Genomic DNA, 21,319 nt, shown 5'->3' with positions numbered 1-21,319 from the left:
ACAGTAGTGCTGCTGTACAGTGCAGATGAAGGGAGTGGTGATGGGGTTATTGCAGTGGTAGAGAAAGAAGTAGAAATGGAATAACAAGAGCAGGGTGCAGTCATACTGGTGCAGGTCATACTGGTTATACTGGGCTGAGTTAGTAAACATAAGGGGACTGTAGGGATATGAGTTGTCCTGCCAATGTCTTACCTGTAGTTAGGAATCTGTAAATGTGGACCGTCTTCTTCTGCCCATCTCTCCACACTCTGGCCATGGCCTGAACATGAAAACAGTGTCAAATAAAACACATTACTCAAAAGATTGCAGTGGATTACTGAGGAGAGTCCTAGTGTGAGTGGATGGCACAAGATACTGAGGTAATAACCTGTGCACCAAACTCTGATACAGATGATTTTCACAAGGTTTGGGAGCTTTGTCTGAACTTCACTGGGTATAACATGCCATCGATTTGAATATTGGGATTTCAGTGATCTTCTGTATTGCTTTAGGAGTAAGACCCTGTATTGTATTTAATTTTATATTCATGTAATCCTCAGCCGATAGAGATAGATATAGACAGATGGATAGATAAGGTCAGAAAGACAGATATATGGATAGACATATACAGACAGACAGATGGATAGATAGACAGATAGACACAGACGATTGATAGACTTATGGATAGATACAGACAGATGGATAGACAGACAGACAGATGATAGACTTATGGATAGATACAGACAGATGATAGAGACAGACAGGTAGATAGATAGACAGATAGACACAGACAGACAGATGATAGACTTATGGATAGATACAGACAGATAGACACAGACAGATGATAGACTTATGGATAGATACAGAGAGATGGATAGACACAGACAGATGGATAGACACAGACAGATGGATAGACACAGACAGACAGATGATAGACTTATGGATAGATACAGACAGGTGATAGAGACAGACAGATAGATAGATAGATGGATAGATACAGACAGATATAGATACAGAAAGAGATGAATACAGACAGATAGATAGATAGACAGATGGATAGATAGATACAGACAGATGAATAGATACAGACAGACAGATGGATAGATACAGACAGATAGATAGAGAGATGGATAGATACAGACAGAGATGAATACAGACAGATAGATAGATGGATAGACACAGACAGATGAATACAGACAGACAGATGGATAGATAGATAAACCCACATTACTCTGGGGGTGATACAGCAGACATTCACCTATACGACATGTAAAATATATTTCACCATCCAGTTTAATCTGAAATCAAGGCTGTTTATAGTGAGTCTGTTCTCACAGTCTCAGTTCTTCTTGAAGGAATTTACATTGAAACATCGCTGTGTGGATTTAATTGCATTCAGCCACAAAAGCAGTAGTGAGGCAAAGAACTACTTTTGGTTGATTTTGTATCTGTACAATCCAATGGAACGGAAACGTGAGCAAAATAACAATAACCAAATTAATTGGAAAAAGTACATAAACAATACATTTAAAAAAGACAAAATGAGCTCAGATGAGACTTCTCTTTCCTCATAACCACTGAGTGAATGTTTGGATGATCATAGGAATATATTTACCCCACATACATGTCTTTGCTTCTCACAGAAGCACAAGATTCACACTCCTGTTTCTAAAGAACTTAGCACCCTCTAGTGGCCAACATTAGAAATGTATTCTGAACAGACAACTGCCTGATTTCATTTGCTGCTTTGCATTAAATCTACAATATACACAACTTAGGAATTTTCTGTGTGTAGCTGTTGGCAAAAGTAAATGAAGCAAGGGATGGGCTTCCTAAAGGATGACTTTAGGATTCTCTATTACAGATTTTACCATATTATACTTTAAGATTAATCTAGATAGGTACAGACAGACAGAGTAATAGATAAACAGATACAGACAGACAGATAGATCAATCAATAGCTACAGACAGACAGATAGATAGATAGAAAGATACAGATATTGATCCCAGAGGGAAATTCAAAGCCTCCAGTAGATGTTCCATATCGAGGCACAGTTATAAAAGCAAAATATAAAATGAGACAATGACAACAAAAGCAGGAATATAAAACTAAATACAGAATACAAAATAAAAAGCAGATTTTTTTTAACCATTATTTGGTATTTTTTGCTTGAGTGTGACCCCATGGCACTGTTTTGCTTTGACAAACCTGGATGTCATTAGCTGGGTTCCAGTCGATATCATACAGCACAAGATGGGAGGCGCCAATAAGGTTAAGCCCCACCCCTCCAGCCTTAGAACTCAGCAGGAACAGGAAGTGGGAGGAGTATGGACTGTTGAAAGTCTCTACAATTCGCTGTCGCTGGGCAACGGGTGTCTGTCCATCAAGCCGGCACCACGTGTAGCCAAGGTGAGCACAGAGGTCTTGCAACAGGTCAAGCGTTTGTGTGTAGTTGGACACCAAAACAACCCTGTAGAAAAAAAAAAGAGGTACAGCAGACAAACAAAATAAAACCACAACTCCAACAGAGAACTGCAGCTGTACTGAAGGTTTCTGAATACCTGTTCATCCTTCCACAGTCAACAAACAGTCTCCCTTTGGCGCACTGAGCTATTACTCGTCTGAGAAAGCTCTATGCTAGATGTGGAACATTTCTGTGAGGATTTGATTGCATTTAGCATTTGTGAAGTCAGGTATGCTGGGTGTTTCATATTTATTTCGGAATCTCAGAAGCCTGCCACCATCCTGGAAGCGCCCTGTTACTCTAGATCAGGGGTAATTCAGTAAGGTCCTGTTAGAGAAAATGTGTTCACTGTCTATCAGCTGAACGTGAAGTCAGATTCCACTTTCAATTACATTGCTTACCACATTCCCTTACGTAGGGGAATCTTTAAAGGAATACTGTGCAACACCCTCTGCCTATTCCTGACCTCTGGTCTAGAGAACACAGTTGTACTGATTCACTGTCCGATGCAGTGGGGATTGGAGATTATTCAAGCTGTGGGTGGCACAGTGTATATGAGAGACCTTACAAAGGGTGTCTATAAATATTTGCATATGTGTATGTATGCATTTCTAAACAATGATAGTTAGAGAAGGGCATGGATGTATATGAATGTACTTGTCTGTGCGATTGACATGCTGTATAGCATCCAGAAGGTCTGCGAGCACCAGCATTTTTCCAGATTCTGCGGTGGAAAAGCTGCCAGAGGAGTAAGCTGCAGGGAAAAGCTCCACTGGGAGGCCTTCATACAGCTCATCAGTGCTTTCCTGAAACAGAGACACAGAAAAGTGTAGTAAAGAAAAGAACAAAGCAGATCAACATCTCTGTGTGTAACATAAGCTGGGTTTCCATCCAAAACATTCACAAATGTTTTGCGTAATAGACAAATATCTGCAGAAAAACGAAATGACTTGTGTTTCCATCCACTGCACTTTTGTGAATAGCCTCCAGATGATGTCAGCTCCGTGATCAGGGACGGCACTGGAACTAGGGAGAGGGAGGGATCTGAGCGGGTCGTTTATCTCAAAAAGCTTTATTTAATATTGATTTGTGGGGTGTCCGTGTGGTTTCTAAGTGTGGAGCTTGTTCTTAACGTTTTGAGAGGAACATAAAATGCTGCATGGTCTCTGACTTTTGCTCAGTGCTGTATGAGTCTACAATATTCCACACATGCTCTAAAATAAGAAGCTCGGGCGCCAGTGTGAGAACAGAGTGGTAAAGTGCAGAGAGAAGAGGAAGGAGAATCGAGGGGAGTTCATTAAAAGCCTGTGATCACAGGGTCAGTCCAGGGCTCTAGGGGGCACTGTGTCACACGTGCAGTGCGTATAAAACAGCTGAACCCTCATTGTTTATTTGAACAACCCTTTTCCATCACCCTTTTGCTCATTTGCACTTTAGTGATATTCTAACTTTTTCACCTCGTCCGTGCATCCAACTCTTTTTGCGATATTTGGGTGTTTTTTCCAATTTTGGCCTTTTTCCATTCAGATTCTTTTATGTGCATTTTCATAATTCACAAAAATTCGGTGCATGTAAATCCCACTATAGATGTTGCAGATGAGCGCATGGGTGTGTGCTGTGCTGTTAAAGAAGAATTTACCTTTACAGTTTTGAAGAGGAGCCCCGGGTGGTTGCAGAGTTTTTTGAGCGCGCCGATGCAGACGAGGTGAGGACTGTGTGTGAAGGTATGTGTGCTGTATGCTGAGAGACAGGCCCTCACAGATCGAGTGCAGAGCAGAGCATCGTACAGCTGCACCTGGAGCTCTGTCGGCCTGCAGAAGACAGTCCACTCCAGCCTCTCTGGTAAGTAGCGGTTGATGATGTCCTGCGTCCGGCGTAGAGTGAACACACCGGTCAGCCGACCAAGCTCTGCTGCTCGCTCCTCACCCATATATCTCTCTTCCTGAAACAGATCAGACTTTCTCATTCACACATCTCTATAGGTGCGTCTCAATTCAGGTGCTGCACCCTTCAAAGGACGTGGTCTAGGAAGGTCTCTCCTTTGAGGGCCAAACCGAAATGGGACAGTCTACTCGACGGCGTTTCCTGGTTGACTGCGGTTACAGTCACTAAACCCAGCTCCCGAGGGCTCCTGCGTTTTAAAGGCAAAACCAGAAACTTTATTATTTTTCCCCATTTTCTACAACTGGAGATCAAAGTGTTTTATTAAATTGGATTTCACTGAAGTGCTTGTTACGGCAGCACATACACTTCTCTGTATTGGATCGATACAGAGAAAACTAGCATGGCCCCTGCAAAAGGATGACACACAAAACTGTGAGGCATTCCATAAAGGGGCGGCACGGTGGCGCAGCAGGTAGTGTCGCAATCACACAGCTCCAGGGACCTGGAGGTTGTGGGTTCGATTGCCGCTCCGGGTGACTGTCTGAGAGGAGTGTGGTGTGTTCTCCCCGTGTCTGCGTGGGTTTCCTCCGGGTGACTGTCTGTGAGGAGTGTGGTGTGTTCTCCCCGTGTCCGCGTGGGTTTCCTCCGGGTGACTCTGTGTGGTGTGTTCTCGCCGTGTCTGCGTGGGTTTCCTCCGGGTGACTGTCTGTGAGGAGTGTGGTGTGTTCTCCCCGTGTCTGCGTGGGTTTCCTCCGGGTGACTGTCTGTGAGGAGTGTGTTGCCCTGTGAAGGACTGGCGCCCCCTCCAGGGTGTGTTCCCGCCTTGCGCCCAATGATTCCAGGTAGGCTCTGGACCCACCGTGACCCTGAACTGGATAAGGGTTACAGATAGTGAATGAATGAAAGGATTTCACTGAAAATCTTTGGATTATTTAAATTCGAAAAAGTTCATTCAGACCCCATTTTAATACATAATAATGCCCACTAAACTGTAGGGAAATATAGTGTTTATCTATGAATGAACCCTTTTACCTCTTATTTATCTCCTGCTGTGTTACACGACACTAGTCTGAGGGAAAGACACAGTGACCGAAGCTGAAGCTGAAGCTGAACACATGATTTCTGTAAAATATAGTTTAGGAGAGTTCTGTTGAGCTCTGTTCACATCAGAAACCTGTTGTGGTTGCTAATACACACTGTCCCTTTTCCACAACCACTGACTTAAATGATGGCTGTTTATTTTAAAGATTACCGTTATGTGTGGGTTAATATGAGGATGAAACTCCTTCAAAAGCCACTGTCATTATTAGGTCTTTGTGAAAGGTGTGTATCAATTATTATTACTATAAAAATAACCAAAAACAAGCATATAAAGCCACCAATGTGTAATAACAATAAACACAGCAGGGGAGCATTCAATGGGCTGTATCTGTTTCAGCTTCTGATTTATTTCATTCTAAACTAAAAATGTATAAACCAATTACCTTTATTATTTTTAATAAATGGCTCCTTGTTTCTTAAACCAAGGAAACGTGGGCACATTTTCCTTTTTAATATTTGTGTTATTAATGATGTTGAGTACAGTAAGTTTAAACCCTGTACGCTCCTCAGCTGACGTCGCAACATCCACCTGCTCCTCCTTGGGGATCCCGAGGTGTCCCCAGGCCAGCAGAAGGTATAATCCATCCCACGTGTCCTGGGTCTAGCCCAGGGCTTCCTCCGAGCTGGATGGGCCATATATCATTCCTTTACTGATTATATCAGTAATCAAACTATTATTTTGACAATTAAGACTTGAACTCCTTACTTAAATACAACAAACCTTACACTGCAGTCCACAGATTCCAAGAAAAGTAAATCCTCATTTTACGAACAGGCTAAAATTTCCACCCAATATTCACCAAGGCACTTCTGTCTCTGTGTTTAAATCAGGCCAAAAACATAATTTTTACAAACTTGCATCTGAATAGCAAGAGACTAGTGATGTTAGGTGCACGTTTCCTTTGTCTGTGTGTGTGTGTGTGTTTTATTCTCTTGTTGTAATCTCATCTGTTTATACACTTAAAGCTCCTTTTACTTCTTTCTTTCTTCTACCTCATTCGTTTTACTGTTTTAACCCCGCATGTCCTGGGTGTCGATATGTACAGCATTTTGGTCAACTCAGGTTGTTTTTAAAGTGCTTTATAAATAAATTTTAATAAGAATTTAATAAGAGGGCAAATTGTAATCACTGAGGTTTGTTATATTTTTTTAAATCTAGTAACCATCAATAAGTAAGCATCCAACAGTGTATTTTGTCTGAGTGTGTCTGTGTGATACCTCAGTGCAGGCTGGCTGACGAGATCTGATTATGGGTTCTTCATAAATCTTTCTGTAGGCCGCTGAAGTCCCCAGAATGCCCGGATTCACAAATTCAACAATGGAGTAGAACTCTTGCAAGTCATTCTGCACTGGAGTGCCTGAGGATTACAAAAAACACTCAGGAAATCATGAGAATATAATTAAACATAAGCATTTTCCCGTTCTGTTGTAGGTTCTGAGAGCAAAACTGGAGCATACGAGTGAATATTTAACACATTTTACACAGACACGAATAATAACAATAGGTATTTCTATCTATGGGAGTTTGTTTTCACTGTGTCCACATGAGTTTCCCCCTCCAGGATCTGTTCGTGCCTTGCGCCCAGTGATTCCAGGTAGGAATCACCGCAGCCCTGAACTAGGTAAGCGCTTGCACACAACGAATGAATTCTATCTATGTGCAAAAATCACAGCTCCAGTTCCCAAACCTGTGTTGAATGTTCCGGTCTAACTGACCTGTAAGGATCACTCGACGTTCACAGCCCAGAGCGGTGAGAGCACTTGAAGTCTTGATGCTGCTATTTTTGAGCCGATGGCCCTCATCACAAATGACCACGCCAAAATCCAATCTTTTAACTACCTCCATTGACCGGAGCAGCATCTCATAACTGATCACCATCACAGGACACAGGGGAGAGGATACAAAATCCTCTGCACGGTGGTCCTATCGAGATGATAAAAAACATTATAAAACATATCCTCCAGCAGTGGGTGAAGAGGCAATAACACATTCTTCGTCTAGGTTAACGTGGCACAAATCCAATTTTTCAGAGCCATGTAAATCACACACAAAATTTAGATTTTTAAAGAATAATTGATTCTAGATTGGATATGTAGCCCTGTGAGCATAAATCATACACTAATGTCAGAATTCATGTTTTCTGTTTGTTTTTGCATCAGCAGAGCATCATTAACAACAGGCAACATTTGAAGTTGTTGCTTCTAAGCTGTGGAACACACTGATTTAAGATCGGTTGATTCTGTGGACTCTTTTAAAAAGAAACTAAAGACCTACCCTTTTAAGAAGCTGCTTGAATAATTGGACAATGCAGCAATGTCACTGCCTTTTTTTCCCCCTCTTAGAGTGTTGTGTTTAATGTTGTGTCATGTCTTTGTAAAGCACTTTGTGGCTTGTTGTCTGTGAAAAGTGCTGTATAAATAAATTTAACTTGCTTACTTACAACTGCTGAGAATGTGTATTTTCCCAGTATTTTCATGTTGCAGAATGTATTCTTTACGTAGTGATTCACAGATCTTATTTGACACAACACATAACTTTAATAATTTACATTAAATGCCAGTTACTTTTCTGGAAAACTGGTTGGAGGCAAGATAAGTTAAAAAATCTTTTTAGTATTTCAATTATTTTTTATTATAGGTATTTTAAGTGATGTTGAGGCCTCTTTATTTGTTCAATTCAAAATGTGGTCCTTAAAAATTTGTTTAAAATAATATTAATAGAATATTGCACTAAATTAAACATGTTCCCAATTATATTTCAGTACACATTATTTACTGCACCTGTCACTGACTGGTGGCCATTAGAGGGCGCTGTCGTCAGTTCAGCATTCAATTTAAAATGTAGTTTAAAAATATTAATACTGACAAAGCCAAGAGGTTTATGATTGAGGGTGATGTCATGTTTCTTGTTTGTTCTTGGAAGGTTTTCATTGGATTTTATGTTGTTTATATCGATATCGGAATTACAAACCGGATTCCAAAAAAGTTGGGACACTGAACAAATTGTGAATAAAAACTGAATGCAATGATGTGGAGATGGCAAATTATTCAATAGTCAATATTTTATTCGTAATAGAACATAGATGACAGATCAAAAGTTTAATCTGAGTAAATGTAACATTTTAAAGGAAAAATATGTTGATTCAAAATTTCACAGTGTCACCAAATCCCAAAAAAGTTGGGACAAGTAGCAATAAGTGGCTGGAAAAAGGAAATTGAGCATATAACGAACAGCTGGAAGACCAATTAACACTAATTAGGTCAATTGACAACATGATTGGGTATAAAAAGAGCTTCTCAGTGTGTCAGTGTCTCTCTGAAGCCAAGATGGTAAGAGGATCTCCAATTCCTCCATTGTTGCGCAGAAAGATAGTGCAGCAATACCAGAATGGTGTTACCCAGCGTAAAATAGCAAAGACTTTTAAGTTATCATCATCAAACATGCATAACATCATCAAAAGATTCAGAGAATCTGGAACAATTGCTGTGCGTAAGGGTCAAGGCCGTAAAACTCTACCGGATGCTCATGATCTCCGGGCCCTTAAATGTCACTGCACCTCAAACAGGAATGCCACTGTCAGGGAAATAACAGAATGGGCTCAGGAATACTTCCAGAAAGCATGGTCAGTGAACACAATCCACCGTGCCATCCGCCGTTACCAGCTGAAACTCTACAATGCAAAAAGAAAGCCATTTCTAAGCAAGCTCCACAAGCTCAGACGTTTGCACTGGGCCAGGGGTCTTTTAAAATGGAGTGTGGCAAAATGGAAGACTGTTCTGTGGTCAGATGAGTCACGATTTGAAGTTCTTTATGGAACACTGGGACGCCATGTCATCCGGACCAGAGAGGACAAGGATAACCCAAGTTGTTATCAACGCTCCGTTGAGAAGCCTGCATCACTGATGGTATGGGGTTGCATGAGTGCTTGTGGCATGGGCAGCTTGTGTGTCTTGAAAGGCACCATTAATGCAGAGAACTATGTTCAGGTTCTAGAACGACATATGCTCCCATCTAGACGTCATCTCTTTCAGGGAAGACCCTGCATTTTTCAACAAGATAATGCCAGACCACATTCTGCAGCAATCACAACATCATGGCTACGTAGGAGAAGGATCCGGGTGCTGAAATGACCAGCCTGCAGTCCAGATCTTTCACCTATAGAGAACATTTGGCGCATCATAAAGAGGAAGGTGCGACAAAGAAGGCCCAAGACGATTGAACAGTTAGAGGCCTGTATTAGACATGAATGGGAGAGCATTCCTATTTCTAAACTTGAGAAACTGGTCTCCTCTGTCCCCAGACGTCTGTTGAGTGTTGTAAGAAGAAGGGGGGATGCCACACAGTTGTAAAAAATGGCCTTGTCCCAACTTTTTTGGGATTTGCTGACGCCATGAAATTTTGAAACAACATATTTTTCCCTTAAAATGATACATTCTATCAGTTTAAACTATTGATCTGTGATTTGTGTTCTATTCTGAATAAAATATTAGATGTTGGCACCTCCACATCATTGCATTCAGCTTTTATTCACAATTTGTTTAGTGTCCCAACTTTTTTGGAATCCGGCTTGTATATCGTATCGACCAATATTAAGAACTATGTTGTGATATGAATTTTGGCCGTATCGTCCAGCCCTGTTCCCAATAACACAATATAGGATGTATTAGGTCTTTACTGAGCAATATATGATTATGTGCATTAAAAGATAAATTGCAAATTAATATACACTTCTTCACATATACACACCTGATCAACAGTGTAGACGCTGATCCTCTCTCTGCCAAGCCACTTATTGAACTCTGCAGCCCAGTTTTTTACCAGACTTCCAGGACACACCACAAGTCCCCTTTTTAACACAGGCAGACCACCATAGGGGCCCTGCCTCAGCAAAGTCCACAGCGCACACACACACTGTAACGTTTTCCCCAAGCCCATCTCATCTGCTAAAATCGCTCCACAACGTCCAGCCAACCTGCAAAACACATGCCCAACATTATCAGTATATATCACTGATGATAGACAGAAATTGTCCATTCGAGCAGCCTTTGCAGTCTCTAGATCTATGAAGACAGTCATTAGTGATTCTAGATGGAAGAAGTGCCTCTGCTACCAATCGTGAAAATGGCAAACAACATTTCTGATACGCTGACATGTCTGCACCAGTCTTATGCATGTCAAGCAAAAATAGAGCCCTTTTAAATTTAAAGCACGTGACTGAAGGCCTTAAACAGTAATATTGGGGCCTTCACTGGCTAGATGAGGTGTTTTGGGGGTTCTGAAGTTTGGCTAGAGCTTGGCAGAAAAGTTGATATCCAAAATGAGGGTTGGTGACCACTGGCTTAGACTCAACTGGATACTGATCATATCATATCTTTGTTAAATTACAATCTGACAGAACAAAAAAACATTTTTGTGAAAAGTTTGTGATGGTGGGGTCAATGAAAAAGGATTCACAGAGCACTTATATCACATGGGGGTTAAGAAAGCAGACAAACTCCCGACCTCATTCCCATGAGGCATTCATACAGGAAGACCACACCCTCCCTCTGATGCGGCCGCAGATGATTTGTAAGGTGTGGGTCCACAACTACATCCACCAGTGCGAGTCCAGTTTTATTGTAAAGCCACTGGTGACTGGCTGATGGTCTGGGCATCACAAGAGCTCCTAAGACAAATAAAATAAGAAAAAAATCAATCAAGTCAATCAATTTTACATTTCTAATCAACACGGGTACATAATGTAATCAAACGTGAGTAAACACTGAAACTACAATACAATATTTCTACTTTCACTAAAGTGAGTTAGAGCAGCAAGGTGATGCAAAAGTGTCAATGCCACACACAACTCCAGGCCCCTGAGAATGAGGAATCGTTCCTTTCTTCTAGTCACCATCTGTGAGTAATTTGGTGTGTTCTGTCTGAGTCTGCTCATCTTTCCTCCCATAGCCCTAAAACGCTTGTTGGTTGGTGGGCTGCCTGTATGAAATTCTCCACAGGTGGAAGTGTGTGAGTGACAGTGAGAGGGTGTGATCCTGTCTTTGCACCCTATGGTCCTGTGTAGAAGTAATTGAATGAAGAGAGTGAGCTGTCTGTAATGGTGCTTTTCCACTGCATGGGTCCGGCTCCACACGACTCGACACACTTAAAGTTCGTTGCTTTTCCACTAGCACAGCTCCCCTGCGAAATCACAGATTAGTTTTCCTTGTCCTACGTTCAACTTTTGCTGGAGATTTTCTTTGGCCACTGACCCAAGGAGCGTTGTAGAAACCTTTTCAAAACCCCTCAGGGGAATGTGACAAGCTGCTGTTTGTGAGTCCAATAAAAGATAAAAATTAAAGCTGGTGCAACTTCAGAGATTTTATAAGTAGGGTGTTTGTGCTGGAGCTCTGCATTTAGTGGTGATTGACAGGTCTCTCCAGCCAATCAGAGCTCTGCAGTGTTGCATTTAGTACCTACTTGGCTCAGTTGGAAACAGGCACAAGCCAGGACTGAAAAAGTACCTGGTTCCAAGACCAGATGGATTTGGCCACTGGATTTGGCCACTGGATTTGGCCAGTGGAAAATCAAAAGAGCAGAGTCGTGTAGGTTCCATGCGGTGGAAAACTGCCATAAGATGTACACAGTGTTGGGGGAAGGCACCTGGGGAATTGGGATCATGTCTTGGCTTGAGGACGTGTCCCTCAGGTTCAGGATCTCTGGTGAACCCTCCTTTCAGTGCTGGCCTGGCAAACGGTTTAGCTACTGGCCGGCTCACAGGTGCTCTGACGACCGTTTCTACAGAGACATCCACAGCAGCCTCCTGAAAACAACGTCCCTTGGCGTAGTCATCATCTGATATGACCCCCATTACCTCAATCTGCTTGCCCCCCACCATCAAAGTCTGGCCTTCACTCAGGCTTTCCAACTCGGACGCCTTATAGCCTGACCCTTAAACACACAAACACACATTCACAAGTCAGGTTCTCAGAAACGGGTCACTAGAAATGTAAATGGATAACTCAGCAAGTTTAACAGAAAATAATCTACAGAAGCTGCATGCAGGGGGTTACGATTGCACAGCAGTCTTTAGAACTTGATGATCAATCTATAACAAACTTGGTCTTCATTGCAAGCCACTCTAGGTGACTGTGACATTACAAGCTGCCCTCCGACTGTTCCTGGTACAGCATTGCTTCAGTGAACACCAAAAACTTGAAGAAACGTAGAAAAGGACAATACCTAGAGAGCTAATTTAGGGACAAAATTTTGTTCATCTGAAAAAAACTATGAAACTGAAAGTTCAAATCTTGAGACTGAAATTTAAAAATTAAAATGAAAATTTAGAATAAAAGTGTAGAATAAGCGTAGAAATTAAATTCAATTCTGGAATGTTTTGGAATAAATCATTTATTTTCAGTTTTACTTTTCTGTATATTTTGAAATTTGATGTCTTTATTTTTCAGGCGCAGATTGTATTTCAGATTCAGATCTTTTATTTATTTTTTTTTTCATATCCTTTTTCTGTTACAGATCTTATTTTCACTTTCAGATCCTTAGTTTTCAGTTTCAGACTTTTGGTCCGATATGCCATTGGCGTGGCATAATGACTGACAGCATAACAATGAAGGGGGAGGATCTTCCTCAGTGCTGACTATGAGAATATCTCTGAACACTCACGTTATACACAATATTTAGTGTAAATTTTTTTTTATTGACAAATTTCTATATGATGTCTCGCCTCCCACGGCAGAATCGGGCCAAGAGTCTGAAACTGAAAAACAAGTGTCTGAAGTGAAGAATAAAGTTCTGTAACCAAAAAAAATCTGAACCTGAAATTTTTTTCTTTTTGCTTAGATTTTTTGCTTAGAGCTCACCTCGTCCAATATCTCGTCCTTCCATGTCTTTGAGGACGACACTTCTTCCCCTTGCCACAAGTACAGCATCACCTTCCCACCGCTTATGCTTCCTGGATGAGGCTTTACACCACATTACATTGTAGTACCGTGCTAAAACACAGATACAGCAATAGGTTAATCTCAATATCAATAGGCAATTTAAACATGTTTTGGTGGTAATGGAATTTAAAATTTATTAATCAATGATGTAAGGGAAAATATAAATAATTCCAAGAAAGCCTTATGTCTGTTATGTTGTAACATTTGGACAGACTACAAAATATACTACAACTCTACTTAAAAGTAGAATGGTGTTTAATGCACAGCACTAATGGTGAATTTGTGAAGCTGGTTCTCTCTCTAGGGCTGGGTGATATGGCCCTAAAATAACATCACAATATTTCAGGGTATTTTGTCAATAATGATATTTTTGGCGATACGAACAAAACACTGAAAAACACTTTTGTTAATTTTAAGATGTTTTTAAGATGATTGCAAAAAAATTAATGTTAACTTAAATTTAAAGTATTCTTACGTAACACCATGGTTTATTGTACATCTGATATTTTGTAACCACACCCCCTCCAAACGACTGAAGTCACTCCCCTTTAGGAGCGAATTCCTCTGCCTCAGAGCCACTCTCCACTGTACGTCACTGTGTCTAAACGACATGTTTACGGCATTAAAAATAATGATGATATCATCGCCTGAGGCGGCATGTCAGTCATGCTGAAGATGCCCATTGTAGTTTAGCAGAGTCTTATTATCAAAGCACCAGCTGGCTCCAAGTCTAAAGCCTGAGACAGTGAGTTTTTAACTTTTGTTATCAAGGTTGGCATAGTATCAGATAGGGCAAAGAGGACCAGTTCAAGGCTAGACCTTACTAAAGCTTGTGTTTGTTACTTTGTAAACTAATGTACTCCTTGGCTTGAAAATAATGGAAGCATTGTGGGAAATGAAGTAAGAATTAATGAATATTTAACAACCTAAAATAATCACGTGATTGGGAAATAACGATCAAGGCGTATTGCTAATTTGAGATAGACAAGGAGAAGCCGAACGCTGACCTCTCCTTGACCGAAAAAGGGTATAAAACTGGATTTTCTAGGACACATGTGGATTCAGAATTAACTCATCTTTGGAAAGCCTTAATTTTTCATATAAATTTTGAAGCCTATTTTCTTTATTAACCTTGAGGAAGTTGGAACCAGATGGATGTAGAATATTGTTTTTCATTAGTGAAGTCCAGGCTCAAAGAGTAGCAACATAGTAATAATAATTGTGATTCTTTTGTTGTTGTGCATTTGGTGAATCAAATCAATTTGTACAACTTTTCCACATTCTGTAAAGTTTCTACAATATGCTACAAAATTGTAGGTGGGGCAAGAATATTTCAATTAGGTTTATCTCACCATAAAAAGGGAAGGCTGTACAGCTTTAGTTATTCAAGCTCTCTTTTTCTTCACACACACACACACACACCAATCTTGAGCTAATGTAGATTACAAAATACTTTGCATTCTTTACAATAATTAAAATCGTCCATTTCAGGCTATCATTGTCAGCATTCACACCCCTAAATATTTTTGTTTAAAACCTTGCTTCCAGAACACAGACGTTCAAGCTACTCTCTCTTCACAGATTTCCCTGTTCCTGGTCTTTGATGTGTAGCGATGAAAGAATTTGCCTTTCATATATCCTGAGCATTTTTGATCAGTCCAGATTTAGAAACATTCACCGTAAGTGGATTAACCATATATACGCCAATGTGCAAAAGTCAGAGGCCCTTTTCATTTAATTCCTCTGCAAAATGGCCAAAACGTTGTTCATTTTTCACAGGACATTTGAGCAAAGATGAGATATGACAATTAGGGCTTATTTTGATAATCGATTAATGTCGATTATTTTTTCGATTAATCGATTATTAATCGGATAAAAAAGGAAGACAAGCCAAATTTGGTTTCCTGTCTGTTACTAGCATATTCAGGATACCATCAGTGAGAACAGCTGCTTGCTGTGGTGTGTAGATCTTCAAAACATAGTCAGCAATGCTGGGCTGTTTTTATCTGAGGTGACAAAGAAAGTGTAGATATGAATATACAGCTTTTTTTTTAAGTTAATAACTACTGATCTAAAATGCAGACAAATTGAAATTACATAAATGGATATTGGGTGATGCTGCCATGTGCTGAGAATAAAAGGGAAATTCATCTAACACATGATCAGATATCGTTAAGATATTTAAGATTTTAGAGAACTAATGTTGTAATTGTATAAGGAACACACAACCTACCATTATTAAAAATTAGCGTTTACATGAAGAATTAACCCAACCGTTACATACATTTTATTTTATCAATATTTAACAGTGTATGTAATGTAATATACACTTGGCTGTGATACTCAAACACTAACACGCAATGCCAGTCAGAAAAAACCTTGAAAAAGGCTTTAAATATATTATTTTTAAAAATGTTTGGATTTTTTAACTCTGAATGTAACTGTCGCCATATTTAAGGTGGAACGGAAAACTCGCTAAATACAAGAGTGATATAGATTTACTAAAAATGAGACATCGTGTTTAACTACTCTAGCAGGCTCTAGTGACATTGAATGAGAGAAAAAATAGAACTTGTCGCTAATATTAGCTTGACTAAGACTATGGCTTGTTTTGGAACTGCTGGTCGAGCTGACACATTTAAGGTGGAAGAGAAAATTCGGGGACATGCTAAGGATTGTTCGCTAAACGCGAGTGTAATATCAATGTACTAAGAAAACAAATGTTGTTTAACTACTCTAGCAGGCTCTAGTAACATTGAGTGAGAGAAAAAGTAGAATTAACTTACTATATTTAATCTCTTTCACACATAGCTCCAACAGGCTTCATTTTCAGATGCTCATGCAGTGATGTGCTGCTGTGCTTCTGTGCCATGCGAGATCAGCTGTGCACATTTTGCACCTAACGCTGTTCCTTGAAAATGTTCCCATACTTTTGATGACTTGGGTCATACATTTTCTCTCAGCTTGTGCTAATGTTATCCTCTGCTGTGACCGCCTCCGCCATTTTTCAAACCCTTCTTCCAGATTTCGTCACGTGTAGCAACTGTACCTGTGTATAATAACTTACACCCAACTAATCGATGATTAAATTAGTTGCCAACTATTTTAACAATCGATTTTAATCGATTAGTTGTTGCAGCCCTAATGACAATCTACTTCGAAATGTGAGAGTAAAAACTAAACTGGTGTTCAGAAATTATTTAAGACATTTTTTAAAACTCCTTCCTAACAGCCACGCCTGAAAGACCACTGTAATTGCCATATACTTATCATGCATCTATTTATCATCCTTCCTTGCTTCAGATCTACAACAAATTCCAGTGGGTTTGGAAGGTTTAGATGTAAAGGAGCCATTATTTAAGAAAAGGACATGTGCAAATCAAAAAATTAAACATGACAAAGAAAGTTGCAAGTGGTTTTTTTTTTTTCAGAACAAGCGCTCAAACCTCAACATTATTGAACGTGCTCAGGATAACTTGTTTAACAAGACGCAGAAGACAGAATCTACATTTTAGAGAAGACTTAGGAAATGTGGAAAAAATATTGCAGATTTCTATGAAAAACTGAAAGCAAGGCTCTTGAAAAGACAGCGAAAGGTACTCTATAATTTATACATATTTCTTATATTTCACTTTTACCTGACTGTGAAAAACGAATGACTTATGTTCAATATGCTGCTTTGGATGTTAAAAGGTGTGAAGGATGCTTTCTGACTTTTGCACCTTGCTCTACGTGGGAGACCACAGTGATGAGGAAACACACCCAGGTTATATTGAAGACATTTTATTACAGATGTGAAAATTAATTCAACCCTGTTTTAAAACACAGAGAGAGACATATATGAATTTCAGCTGCTATAAACGTAAGAAAGTATTAGTGTAAAATGAAGTAATACAAAAACTGTACAGTGGCAAATATTTGTTTCCTTGTAGCACAAGACTTTGTGTCATTCTGTGGCACATCTGCAGTCTTTATTCCCTTTGAGCTACATCTTGTGCGTTCGTCATATTATCGGCAACCCATGGCGCAGTCGAGCTGCCCTCAGTTTTTCCACTTTGACCTTCGACCTCAGAAGCTCCTCCTCTAACTGTTGCTTTCTTTTCAGTCCCTCCCTCTTCTCCTCTAGATACAGGCCTAGTTTTCTGTGATTGGCCAGAAGCAGTTCATGTTCTTCACGCATCATCTGCAGTGACTCCACTTCCAAGACTGGGTTTCTAAATGGAACTCCTGCCCTCTGATAGAAGCTCCGTTTCGGGGCGGCTGCTGAAGGGGACGGTGGGAGGTGGACAGAGGACGGACAAGGAGAAAGCGAGGCCGCGTAGACGTGCGAGACAAGTTCTTCCTCCTCTTCCTCCTCTTCTTCCTCCTCCTCTACCTCATTCTCAGTCTGTGCAGTAGGTTCATGACTGCGTGGGGTTGTTATTGTAACAGGGGAACTGTGTGGGACATGCATCTGGAGATCAGGTGGAGGTTTGACGTCTTCTGAATCCACTCTCACTGCCATGGGTGCGTAGTCTGAGATGGCAGGAAGTGACGAACTGCTGCCAGGCTGCTCTATCGGAGAACTCATCTTGTACTGCAACCTAAACCACAAATTGCCATTAATACATGTATGCAGTAACAGACCATACAGTACATCCTAACACACCGCTATCTAACAACACACATTGCTGCTTAACATTTAATTCAGAGTTCACCTGAAACATTCAGCTGCAGTGAAGTTGTACCTTGGTATGGGTTTTCCTTACTGCAACTTACTACAAACGCTGCCTGTCCAGGGTGAGAAACTATGTCCTTGCTGATCTCTGCACCATCACTTTAACTATACCACTGCACCGTTAATGTTGTTTATTCTTATCTGCAATGCTTATTCTCGCTAATTCTGTTGAACATAAAAGAGACCTCAAGACCACAAGCTCTGGGGTCTGTTACATGGTCAAAATATCACAAGGATCAAACAACACAGCACATTTTGTTCACTGTTCCTTTAAATGAGAACAAGCCACAGCTGACTTTAGCATGAGCACTTAGCAGTGAGCAGCAGAAACTCTGGATTTTATCCCTTTTTGCCTAGTTCTCCTCCTTCTCTGTTGTTGTTTTTGCCATTTTCAATTAGTACTCTTTATTTCTGTGCGCTCGTTATGTACATTTTGCTCTGTTTAACCTTGTCTTTGCGCTCTCACATAAACGCAAGGTCCAGTGCCGTGACTGTAGATACTCAGACGAGTAGCCTGGGTAATTCTAACGTGGCTCCACTCTATGCAAGAAGCAGCACAAAATCGGAGGCACTCCTTGTATTCCATGTTTTCTGACTTGGGAAGCCTTCAAAAAAACTGACTGGATGGTTTTGTTTCACAGGTTTTGGGCTGGTAGGCACTTAAATTAATAGATGCCCACATTAATGTGCAAATGCACTGTAAAAGTGGTTTATTTATATGTTCCCTTTAATTGTATGAAGTTTTTAATTTGCATCCTAAGGCACAAAATAAAGTTTATTATTTTCCAAAATAAATGAAGATCTTCCGATATTTTTTAGATATGAATATGGAATCAGTAATAGAGAAATAATAATCCACAATCAGTACATGACTTCCCTAATGCTGTTGAAGTCCTCACATCAGGTGTAACTCGCAAGTAATACCTTGGTTTTCAAAGGAACATGGTGTATATGATGAAGCTGAACTAGTTGCAGTTACTATTTCTGAATAACAAAAGATTTTTTAAAGCTTTTCAGCTTTAGATGGTGTCTGAGCATGTTTAATTACACAAGACGAATTGTGAACTCTACATCACTTGTTAACTATAAAGCTTAAAGAATCTGAGAAGGCGTTGTCTTTTATTTTGTTTACCATGACTTGAATTTTAACCTTATGTAATTATGGACTGTAATGAAATCTTAAAGAAGGGCCTTTTCCCATTTTCTCCATTCTAATTACTATTTCTGCTGACTTTAATTATGGTGAAACAGGGATGATCCTTAGAGGTCCAACACACCTCAGGCAATTGATGAACTAATTAATAAGCTCTTCCTGAGTTAAAGCATTAGAGCAGGGAAAATACTACAAAATGCAGAGCAGTGGCAGTCAATGAGCAGCACTCAGCATCCCTGTTCTCAGTTGTGAAATATAAAGGCGCTCAGTTTCTTTTTTTCCTTTTTGAAACCTTCACATTAACTGTCTGCCATAAAGCAATGTCCGGGAGCCTGAGCCGGAGCCTTGTGACAGCGGAAAGTAACACGCTCTGGCACACAGCGAGCAATCCTGGCGTTAGCAGCGCTGCGGAAATACACTTAACGACATCCCAATCTCATCAGTGCTGCAGCTTACTACTGGCACCGAACGAAAGACGTGTGTGTGACTTTCTAAACCCAAACAGAGCTAGACCAAGGAAATGGAAACAGATTAGTTTAAGAACATGGTGCAAAAGGAGAGGATCTTAGGACATTAATGGTCAGGCTGAACTACAGCGGAGTGTCAAAATTCAGCAGTCTAATTGACTATGATTAAATATATTCATGTGCAGCTCAGTCACATTAGTTCCAAGTGTCCCATGCTAGGTTATAACCGACTCAAAGTCAGAATGTGTGCTTTACACGAGTCGTTGAAAAGTTGTGTGTGCAATGACAAACACCACTATTAATTAATGATGCCTTTTAAGTGAATGGGAACATATCCAAGCCTTTGAGCAAAAGTCTAGTGGATGATGAGAGGTGATGCTCTTTAACAGAAAACAAGAGGCTTCCCTAGAGTTAACTGAATATTCTGCACAAGAACGACTTATATCAACATGTGCATGTTTTTTATAATAACACATTCTGAATATTATGTGCAAGTTCGACTACAAGCCTAGTACGTGCATGTGATCATTTCTCACCTGTGAAGAGCATTGTGCTCTTTGTCCCCAGAATGGAACAGATGTGGGATCATCTCCATGATGCGCTTGGTGGGCTCTGAGATGCTGCCCCTGTATTCGGGCTGGGCGTGGCTCCGCTGAACAACTTCCTGTTTGGCACTCTCCTTGAGTCGCTTGTAGAGGGTTCGAAGCCCCTGAGCCGTCCTCGGCGGCCTCTCGCCTCCCAGGCTGTTGTAGCGCTCTGCAATGCTCTCCCAGCACCGGTTCTTGTCCACGATGACAGCATGCTTGTTGGTGTGCTCCTCCAGAATTCTGATGTGAGGCTGGACCAGTCGTAGCAGGTCCAGCTTCTCAGACAGAGTAAAGTTGGAGGAGCGTGCCTTCCCAACCATGCTGCTTGTCATGAACAAAGCAGACATCTTTGCTCTAAGCTGGTCTTGGCTGCTCTAGGCTTTGCTTCTTTTCCCTCTCCCTTTCCCCTTCTAGCCTTCCCTCTCCTTCTCTCCTTCTGTTTACCTGTCAGTCTGTCTTTCCCCTTTTGAAAACACTCACACATGTGCAAGCCGCCCCACTGCACTGCTTGGTTCTGTTACACAACACACACACTCACTCACTCAAATACACACAGAGGGACGTTAAGAAAAAGAATCAGGCTTAACTAGGCCAGCCTCGATTAGGCCCACGCCTACCGGGGAGGGCTTTGCTGAAATTCCTTTCAGCTTAAGCTGACGCAGGTTCAGTAAAGCTGCTTAAGCCTGGCCTGACCTACATAACAAACCCGACTGCATTAGGCTAGAAAAACACAGCGAGTCTCTCTCGTACGACACGGAGAGAGCATCGATATGCATTCACTGAGCTTTATAATAAAGGGTGAGAAGGACTGAAACATGCCCACTCCGCCTCTCTGAGGAAACGGGCTGTGGGATTAAGAGCCAGTGACTCTGAGACTCCGTGCTTTAATTTCCCGTTTGTTTTTCGCCTTTTGTTGGGATTTTCCATTGCTTCAGTTCACTGTGTTTGACGCTTGAATGAGTTTAACGGTACAGACACCAGTTGCGCTGAGTTTTACCCGCAAACAAAAGGCGCCCGGAGCAGTCCGCGCT

General features: G+C 40.8%; 2 protein-coding genes and 1 non-coding gene across 8 annotated transcripts in view; 1 reads left to right on the top strand and 2 right to left on the bottom strand.

Annotated features, from left to right (window-relative positions):
- rad54b (RAD54 homolog B) overlaps positions 1–21,319 on the bottom strand; it is a 32,491-nt gene that overhangs the window by 3,830 nt on the left and 7,342 nt on the right. For all 6 annotated transcript variants that reach the window (XM_066675975.1, XM_066676075.1, XM_066676005.1 and 3 more), the window contains 10 exons: positions 13,284–13,415; positions 12,070–12,357; positions 10,933–11,095; positions 10,177–10,402; positions 7,146–7,353; positions 6,648–6,787; positions 4,084–4,386; positions 3,102–3,250; positions 2,189–2,450; positions 193–259 (listed from right to left, as the gene is read on the bottom strand). In XM_066675975.1, coding sequence (XP_066532072.1) covers positions 193–259; positions 2,189–2,450; positions 3,102–3,250; positions 4,084–4,386; positions 6,648–6,787; positions 7,146–7,353; positions 10,177–10,402; positions 10,933–11,095; positions 12,070–12,357; positions 13,284–13,415 — 1,938 coding nt within the window. The remainder of the gene's footprint in view (positions 1–192; positions 260–2,188; positions 2,451–3,101; positions 3,251–4,083; positions 4,387–6,647; positions 6,788–7,145; positions 7,354–10,176; positions 10,403–10,932; positions 11,096–12,069; positions 12,358–13,283; positions 13,416–21,319) is intronic.
- Positions 4,670–4,780, top strand: LOC136670762 (U6 spliceosomal RNA). Its single transcript, XR_010795653.1, has one exon. It is a non-coding gene; the product is annotated as a U6 spliceosomal RNA (small nuclear RNA).
- Positions 17,151–20,777, bottom strand: LOC136701637 (fibrinogen silencer-binding protein). The gene is made up of 2 exons (XM_066676304.1): positions 20,238–20,777; positions 17,151–17,947 (listed from the first exon to the last, which is right to left on the bottom strand). The coding sequence occupies exons 1-2, from the start codon at positions 20,633–20,635 to the stop codon at positions 17,368–17,370; spliced, it is 978 nt and encodes a 325-aa protein (XP_066532401.1). The 5' UTR covers positions 20,636–20,777; the 3' UTR covers positions 17,151–17,367.

The sequence above is a fragment of the Hoplias malabaricus genome, chromosome 1, assembly GCF_029633855.1.
Source record: "Hoplias malabaricus isolate fHopMal1 chromosome 1, fHopMal1.hap1, whole genome shotgun sequence".
NCBI lineage: Eukaryota > Metazoa > Chordata > Actinopteri > Characiformes > Erythrinidae > Hoplias > Hoplias malabaricus.
This window is presented reverse-complemented; position numbering and strand designations above follow the sequence as displayed.

Coding starts and splice junctions, on each gene's coding strand:
- LOC136701637 (XM_066676304.1), bottom strand. CDS start 20,635: ATGTCTGCTTTGTTCATGACAAGCAGCATGGTTGGGAAGGCACGCTCC. Junction 17,948..20,237: donor GAGCACAATGCTCTTCACAG/GTGAGAAATGAT, acceptor TTTGTGGTTTAG/GTTGCAGTACAAGATGAGTT.